General features: G+C 50.1%; 1 protein-coding gene across 1 annotated transcript; it reads right to left on the bottom strand.

Moving 5' to 3' along the window:
• Positions 1 to 3,115: 3,115 nt before the first annotated feature.
• LOC106545366 (cathelicidin-6-like) lies at positions 3,116 to 8,245 on the bottom strand. Its single transcript, XM_087712383.1, has 4 exons — positions 8,057 to 8,245; positions 7,420 to 7,527; positions 5,174 to 5,257; positions 3,116 to 3,348 (listed from the first exon to the last, which is right to left on the bottom strand). Exons 1-4 carry the CDS (start codon positions 8,240 to 8,242, stop codon positions 3,232 to 3,234), a joined length of 495 nt encoding a protein of 164 aa, XP_087568509.1. The 5' UTR covers positions 8,243 to 8,245; the 3' UTR covers positions 3,116 to 3,231.
• Between the last annotated feature and the right edge of the window lie 308 nt (positions 8,246 to 8,553).

Below are 8,553 nucleotides of genomic sequence, written 5' to 3'. Positions count from 1 at the left end.
GTTGCATACAGCTCTCAAAGGGTCACCACCTCCACTATACGCTACATAAACGTGACTAAATAAATAAATACGAAATTATGCATATACTCACATAGAGAAACAATACAGTCTAATTTGCATGGCGTGTGCATGGCGAGAGAAATGAATCCTGTGAATTTACCAGATGGATGGCCTAGGGGACAAAGCTGTTAAAGAACCTGGAAGTCCTACTAGAAATACTTTGAAACCTCCTCCCAGAGGGGAGCAACAGAAACAGATCATAAAGTGGGTGTTGGGGTCTCTAACAATACTTCGAGCTCTAAGCATAAAGCGCTTGTAAGCAGCGTCCTGAATGATGGGAAATGAGCCTCCTATAATTTTCTCTCCACTCTCTGCAGGGACTTGCTCTCTGCTGTCCTCATCACTCTATAGGGACTCTCTGCTGTCCTCATCACTCTCTGCAGGGACTTGCTCTCTGCTGTCCTCATCACTCTCGGCAGGGACTTTCTCTCTGCTGTCCTCATCACTCTCTGTAGGGACTTTTTATCTGAGGCATTACTGCCAAACCAAACAGGGATGCAGTTAAAACGCTCCCAATCATGCCTCTGTAAAAAGCGACCAGGACAGAAACAGAAACACACGCTCTCTTCATCTGACCCAGAAAATGCAGATGCTGGTTTGCATTCTTCACTAAGGATGATGTGGGAGAGACTAGTTGGGATTTTTAGTTATCTGCACCCCCAGATACTTAATTCGGTTGGCCACCCTAACATCTGCATCCTTGATACTGAATGGAGTATGGCTATGCTGCCTTTTTCTAAAGTCTACGATGACCTCCTTTGTTTTATTAACATTTAGAACCAGGTTACTTTTATTGCACCAGTTCACAAGAGCCTTTTTCCCTGTAAGCGTCTTCATTGGGATAAGACCCACGACTGGTGTGTGATTGGACCCACAAGGAATTTGTCTCCGGTGCAAAAGCTCTCCACGTACACACAACTACTGTAACAAGGAATAAATCATCGTGACCCGTCAAAACCGCGGTTCACAAAAGCGCGATCGACGAAAGCGCGCATTTGACGTCATCACAGCGCGACGGAAAAAATTAAAAATTGAAATAAAAATAAAATTAAAGCAAGCCGATTCACATAAAGGTAAGGGTTAGGGTTAGGGTTAGGGTTAGGTTAAGGGTTAGGGTTAGGTTTAGAGCGTTAGGGTTACGTTTAGCGTTAGGTTAAGGGTTAGCGTTAGGTTTAGCGTTAGGTTAACGGTTAGGTTTAGGGTTAGATTTAGGGTTAGGGTTAGGTTTAGGGTTAGGTTTGGGGGGTTAGGGTAAGGTTTTCGCTTTATTTTTACATTTTTCGATCACAGCGCAATGTTTTCGTCGCGCCGTGATGACGTCAAATGCGCGCTTTCGTCGACTGCGATTTTGTCGTCCGCGGTTTTGTGGTGGAACCATAAATCATAATCATAGATAATCATAGATATCCCTTCAGGTCCATGGATGGCTTTTATTTTGAAGTTGTCTCCCCCCCCCCCAGTGTATGAACATTTATGTTTGTGCCTACACAAAACTCAGACATTTGGCAACTGTTTCATATTTATGACGGTCACAGTGTCCCAGAGCCATGTGATCCCTTTTTGTGACCTCCGGACCGCCAAAGCTAATGTGGAAATCAAACTTACTTCACAACCGTATTCCTAACATAACAACAGTGGTGATTCACTTAACGACGGGGGCAAGAAAGGTCATAAAATGGAGCAAAATCCAAGCTTAACAACTAAAATTTGGGGATTGATTGGGGCCATAAGTCAAGGGACTCCTACCTGTTGTAGCATTTAGGGTCTGTGCGAATCACCTGGGGGGACTGTGCATATTCACACAAAATTCAGAGATTTGGCAACTGGCTCAAATTTACAACGGGTTGCGGTGTCCCCAGCCCAGAGTTTTTGAAATCCTGTCCAAGTTTCTCTCTGTCCCACATTTTATTGTTCCAAATCTTTTTCCCCCCTCTATTTTTTTTAAATTTTGAACTCTGAAATTCAACAAACATACATAAATACACACATACATATGCAGTCTTCAACTCAACAACCATCCATTCAGTGGCCAGAATTACAATGACACTGGAGAAAGTGACTTATGACCGTTTTTCACACTTAACGACCGTTGCAACATCCCTGGGGTCACCCAATCTAGATTTGGATGTTTGGCCACTGACTCGTATTTATGACGCTTGCACCTTCCTGGGGGGGTGGGGGTGTCACGTGATTTGCTTTTGCGACCTTCCGACAAGCAAAGTCCATGGAGGAGCCGGATTCACTTAACGACCGTGTGAATAGCTGAACCACTGCATGGGTTTGCTTAACAAAAGTGGCAAGAAAGGTCATAGAGTGGGGCAAAACTTAACTCTCTTGCTTACTGATGGAAATGTTGGCCTCATTTGTGGTCGTAAGTTGAGGACTACTATAAAGAGTAGATAGGCTTTTAATGATTAAGTCCTTGTGGTTGTTAAGCAGGACACATTGTGACCACGGGATGCTGCAATGGTCGTAAGTGAAAAAACAGCCGTAAGTCACTTTTTTTCAGTGTTGCAACTTTGAACGGTCGCTAAATGAACTATTGTAAGTCGAGGCCTAACTGTACTTCCTGCCGGCCCAAATGTGTGTCGCTAGTCCTCAACAACAATGGTTTGTTTAGCGACCATTCAAAGTTACAGCAACAGTGAAAAAAGTGAGTTATGACAGTTTTCCACACTTACGACCGTTGCAGCATTCCTCACGGTCACGTGATCAAAATTCGAGACACTTGGCAGCTGATGGTACCTGAGGGTCACGTGCTCCGCTTTTGTGACCTGACGAGCAAAGTCAACGGGGAAAGCCAGGTTCACTTAACGACCGTGTGACTAGCTGAAAAACCTGCGCTGATTCGCTTAACGACTGTGGCCGGAAAGGTCGTAAAACGGGGCGAAGCTCACTTTAAAAATGTCCCGCTTAGCAAGATAAATTTTGGGCTCAATTGTGGTCGTAAGCCGAGGACGCAGAGATGAGCGCAACAGAGAAGTTTATTAGGAAGGACGTCAAGAAGACGGAGGAGGGACGGAGGAGGAGGAGTTCCTCCCGAGGACTTCCAAGGACCAGGGAGAAGGTGCAGTTGTGAAGGCCACCTCAGCATCTTCCCTTGGGGGGCTTCTTCCGGGGCACGAGAACCTCTGGGCCAGACGGGGCCACGCCAGAAGGAGCATCTCCTCCTCACACGAAATGCCATCTTGGCCTAGCGTGAGCGATGAGCGACCCGCCTCCTGTGAGTAACCTTTTCAGCTTCCTGAGGCCCTTGCGGATTTTACTCCGCCGTTTGACCCGACGATTCTGGAGGGGAGAAGAAGGGGAGGAAGAGAGGAAAGGGCGGGTGGGTGGGTGTGTGAGTCTTCCTTGGAAGAACCTTGGGAGACCAGAAGTTCATCAAGAGTCCTTCAGCTGGTTTTGACAGGAGGAGGAGGAGGAGGAGGAGGAGGAGGAGGAGGAGGAGAAGAGGAAGAGGAAGAGGAGGAGGAAGAGGAGGAGGAGAAGAGGAGGAGGAGGAGGAGAAGGAGGAGGAGGAGGAGGAAGAAGAAGAAAGGACTCAATTTATCAATCAATAAAAACACCGGAGAAGGGGAAGGAATGGTGGGAGGAGGAGGAGGAGGAGGAGGAGGAAGAAGAAGAAGAAGAGGAAGAGGAAGAGGAAGAGGAAGAAGAGGAAGAGGAAGAGGAAGAAGAAAGGACTCAATTTATCAATCAATAAAAACACCGGAGAAGGGGAAGGGGAGGTGGGAGGAGGAGGAGGAGCAGAAGAAGAAGAGGAAGAGGAAGAAGAAGAAGAAGAAACACCGGAGAAGGGGAAGGAACGGTGGGAGGAGGAGGAGGAGGAGGAGGAGGAGGAGGAGGAGGAGGAGGAGAGGAAGAAGAAGAAGAGGAAGAGGAAGAAGAAAGGACTCAATTTATCAATCAATAAAAACACCAGAGAAGGGGAAGGGGAGGTGGGAGGAGGAGGAGGAGGAGGAGGAAGAAGAAGAAGAAGAGGAAGAGGAAGAAGAGGAAGAGGAAGAGGAAGAGGAAGAAGAAAGGACTCAATTTATCAATCAATAAAAACACCGGAGAAGGGGAAGGGGAGGTGGGAGGAGGAGGAGGAGCAGAAGAAGAAGAGGAAGAGGAAGAAGAAGAAGAAGAAACACCGGAGAAGGGGAAGGAACGGTGGGAGGAGGAGGAGGAGGAGGAGGAGGAGAGGAAGAAGAAGAAGAAGAAGAGGAAGAGGAAGAAGAAAGGACTCAATTTATCAATCAATAAAAACACCAGAGAAGGGGAAGGGGAGGTGGGAGGAGGAGGAGGAGGAGGAAGAACGCCAGAGATGGGAAGGGGACTAGAACTCACCATCTCCTGGTGACCAGCCCAAAGTTACCCAGCTGCCTTTTGTGCCAAAGGGGGAACTAGAACTCCCTGGGTCTTATGATGGACTCAAAGTCTTCCAAGCAGCTGTCATGCCTAAGGCAGGACTAGAACTCACCATCTCTTCTTGATTTGCCCAAAGTCACCCAGCCAGCTTTCATGCCTGTAGTAGTGGGACTAGAATTCCCTGTCTCTAGGGAGGTTATTGGTGGGATCCGTGAAGGAATGGAGGATGGGGGGTCACATGAGAAGAACTGAGACCTTCAAGCAGTTTCTCCAGATCTTCTTCTGAGGGTTTCCTGCACTCGGATATCCAGCAACAGATGCCCCAAAGCCCATCCAGGGCTTCCCCTTGGCCCTTCCATTGTTTAGCTGATGGGGCATAGAATTACATGGAATCCTACGACCGTAAGGGACCTTGGAGGTCTTCTAGTCCAACCCCCTGCCCAAAACAGGAGACCTTCAACCATTTCAGACAACTGGCTGTCCAATCTTTTTGTGGAAAACCTCCAGCAATCGAAGTGCTCACAACTCTGGCAATTACATCAAGACACCAGTCACAAAACAGCAGGCCACCCACATATGTGCATCAAGGCTTCATAGGCGCTAAATCCCCTCCCCCCTTCCCCTCCCTCTATGCCGTTATAACTTTGATCAGTCACTAAACGAAAGGTTGTAAGTCACGGACTACCCTTAATGCAACGGAAGGGTTTTGTGAGCGGTGCCATTGGGTGCCTTAAAAAGGATTTCATTTTCCCAGGAAACTCACCCCTTGAGTGACCGTGTCACACTTGATCTGGAGGATGCCGGATCCGGGCTGGGCCGAGGAACTTGCAGAACACTCTTTCACCACCTGTATCCAAGAAATAGAAGACAGAGACGGGTTCTTCCTTGGCGTCAACCACAACCTTGTGAGGTAGGCTGGGGCTCGGTGACAGTGGCCCGTTCTAAATCGCGCGGTGATTTTTTAGCATCTAAAGCAGGGCTATCAAACTCAAGGCCCGGGGTGCAGGGTACTTAGATCTGGCCCACAGGACTGCCGTGGCAGCGAAAACGGGCTCCTGAGCCTCCTGCAACCTTCTTCGAATGAAAATGGGCTCCTGAGCTTCGTTTTAGGCTGCCACAGCAGGGGTGGGTTCCTCCCGGTTCGCACCGGTTCGCACGAACCGGTTCGTCGGTGAACCCGGAAGTAATTAACTTCCGGGAACGCCTGTACCGGTCCTGGCCCCTGTCGCTGCAAAGCGCCCTTTTGCCGGCGCGTCGCAGCTCACTTGCTCATTCCCCCGCCCATCCGCAACTCGCTCCCTCGCTCCCCCACTCCCCCACCCGTCTGCACTAAGCCCAGCCTGCCGCTCACTGATTGGCTGGAGTCCAGCCAATCAGTGAGCGGGCTGGAGGCGAAGCGAAGCTTTTTTTGCGCTTGACCTCCATTTGAAAATTCCCTTCGGCCTTCGTTTGCTGCTTCCCCCTCAGGTAAGCAACAAAGCCCCAGCAGCGGGACTCGGGAGGCTTCGGGTGGGTGGCGGCAGCCCAGCTTTCGTGAGGGAAGGCCTCCAGGCCTTCGCTCACGAAAGCTGTGGGCTTGCGTGCACTACGCGGCCGAAGCTGGGTGAGGGGGCAGCGGTAGCGGTGGCGTTAGTGGTGGCGGCGGCGTTAGCGGCTGAAGTGGGGGGGGCGGCAGCCTAGCTTTCGCGAGCTAGGCTCGCGTGCACTACGCAGCTGAAGCTGGGTATGGGGGCGGCGGTAGCGGCGGCATTAGCGGCGGTGGTGGTAGCAACTGAAGCGGTAGTGGCGGCGGTAGTGGCGGTAGTGGCGGTGGTAGCGGCAGTAGCGGCGGTAGCGGCTGAAGTGGGGGGGCGGCAGCCTAGCTTTCGCGAGGGAAGGCCTCCAGGCCTTCCCTTGCAAAAGCCGCAGGCTTGCGTGCACTACGCGGCCGAAGGCGGGTAGGGGGATGGCGTTAGCGGCAGTGGCCGTAGCGGCGGTGGCAGCATTAGCAAGCCACTCCCATCCGGTCACATGTGTGGCAAGCCACTCCCACAAAGGAGGCCACGCCCACCGAGTAGGTTCGAACAACAACACCCCCAGCATACTGTGCCGGTCATAAATGTGAGTCAGCTGCCAAGTGTCTGAATTTTTATCACGTGAATATGGGGGTGCCGTAACGGTCGTAACTGTGAAAAATAGAAAACACTTTTTTATTGTGGTGTTGTAACTTAGAACGGTCACTAAATGAATGGTTATAAGGCAAGGACCATCTTACATGCCAGTTGATCGTGTGACCATGGGGATGCTGCAGTGGTCATAAGTGTGAGGACCAGTCAGTCACTTTTATTTACCATCTTTGAATGGTCGTTAAATGGCCGTAAGTCAAGGGAAAACTGCATCTGCTCCCATCTTAGGAACTTAATTCTCTTTCTATTCCCGAATCAAAGTATCAGCTCTTAAATGTAATAAATAAAAATAATTAAAAATTCAAGAAGCACAGGTAGTTCTCACCTTACAACAATTCATCCAGTAACCACTCAAAGATACAATGGCGCTGAAAAAGAACGGACTTATGACCATTTTTCACACTTACGATCATTGCAGCACTCCCCCCCCAGGCTCACGTGATCAAAATTCAGGCTCTTGTCAACTGACTCACATTTACGACGGTCACAGCGATCCCCTTTTGCGACCAGCAAAGTCAAAGGGGAAGCCAGATTCATTTAACGGCCACATCATTAACTTAATTAACTGCAGTGGTCCACTTAACAACCGTGTCTGGAAAAGTCGAAAAATGGGGACAAAACTAGTGTCACATAACTCAGCTGTAGTCATAAGTCGAGGACTGAGGGGGTGTTTGTGTGTGTGTTTCCCCACCACGAGCGGGATTTTCCCGAGGTTCTCCCGTGCGAAACGAAGAGGGGGCAGCAATGGAAGAGGAAGCGTGACTTACAGAATTGTGCAAGAGAATTTTGTGTTGAATTGTTCATTTTGTCCCGGTTGGAGAGAAACGAGAGGCAGAAAACTCACCCCGTGTTCATTAAAGTCACAATCGTCCAGGTTCAAATCCCCGGAATTTGGACACGTGGTCTCCTTCAGGATCACTTCCAGCTTCTGAAGATCTGGATTCGGAGGTTCCTGGAGCCAGTAGAGGAAAAAGAGAAGCAGTCCTTGCTTAGCGACTGCTCGCTTAGCGACGGTTACAAATAACAGCCGATCTTCCCGAAAAAAATTATTCTTAACGTGTTTCCTAAACTCTGAGAGTCAAATCTCACACACCCTTCAGTCTGGTGATCGCCTTCAGAGCACTTGGCTACCGACTCGTATTTACGACGGTTGCCATCACCGGACTGATAATTTTTGATGGTTTTTCTACCCGTTTCCGGGAAAACTGGATTCACTTAAGGACAATGGCATTCGCTTAATGGCCGCTGCACCCCCCCCCAAAAAAAGTAAAATGGGGCCCTCAACCCGCTTAATCACCTCCCCCACAAATGCAACTCAACCGACTCACTTAGCAACCTTTCCCACCCCCGAGCACCAATACGGTCGTAAGTCGAGGACGGTCTGTAAATTCCAGCCATTCCGCAATGCAGATGTCTGTGGCTGGGCTCGGCTAGCTGAACAACCCCTGGGTCAGAAAACAGGGACGGGGGTTCAAACTTACCCCGTCCAGGGGAGATTTGATTTGCAACAGCCGGAAGGCGGAATCCAGTCCCGAGTTCCGATTGTACCACTCGACAGCTGAGGAAAGGGCATCCTGGCCACTGGGGGCTCCCTCCTCTGCATTCCCACCGGTGGTGCTCAGCGCAAGGCCGAGCATCAACAGGAGCGTGCCCCAGCCGGTCTGCATGGTGGGGATATCTGCACAAGTGACCTCCGGCCACTTTCCCCCTGCCTTTTATACCTCCCCTCCCCCCACACTCAGCCCTTCCCTGACCCTCATTGGCTGACTCACCCAAAAAAAACCCGGGGTGGATTTCCAGAAAAGGAAACCTTGCTCAGAGGAGGGGGGCACAGAAGGGGCACAGAACGGATAAGGGAGGGAGGGGGCAGAGAAGGGGTTGGGACTTCTGCTTTTTGGATGGGGGGGGGAGGCTGAGAAGGTCTTGCAAAAAGCAGCTTGTGGGGATAATGGGGACATAGTTCCCATGTTAAAGGTCT

Source organism: Thamnophis sirtalis, unplaced genomic scaffold (assembly GCF_051295495.1).
Source record: "Thamnophis sirtalis isolate CommonGarterSnake01/CBP01778 unplaced genomic scaffold, rThaSir2_p1.2 scaffold_4, whole genome shotgun sequence".
NCBI classification, from domain to species: Eukaryota; Metazoa; Chordata; class Lepidosauria; order Squamata; family Natricidae; genus Thamnophis; species Thamnophis sirtalis.
Note: the sequence above shows the minus strand (reverse complement) of the source record. Positions and strands in the feature narration are given on the sequence as shown.

Bases quoted from the DNA above. Each gene is read 5' to 3' on its own strand.
- LOC106545366 (XM_087712383.1), bottom strand. From the start codon at position 8,242: ATGCAGACCGGCTGGGGCACGCTCCTGTTGATGCTCGGCCTTGCGCTG. The intron at 7,528-8,056 runs GTAAGTTTGAAC...TACTGGCTCCAG, and splicing joins TCAAATCTCCCCTGGACGGG to GAACCTCCGAATCCAGATCT. The intron at 3,349-5,173 runs GTGAGTTTCCTG...TCTCCCCTCCAG, and splicing joins GTGACACGGTCACTCAAGGG to AATCGTCGGGTCAAACGGCG.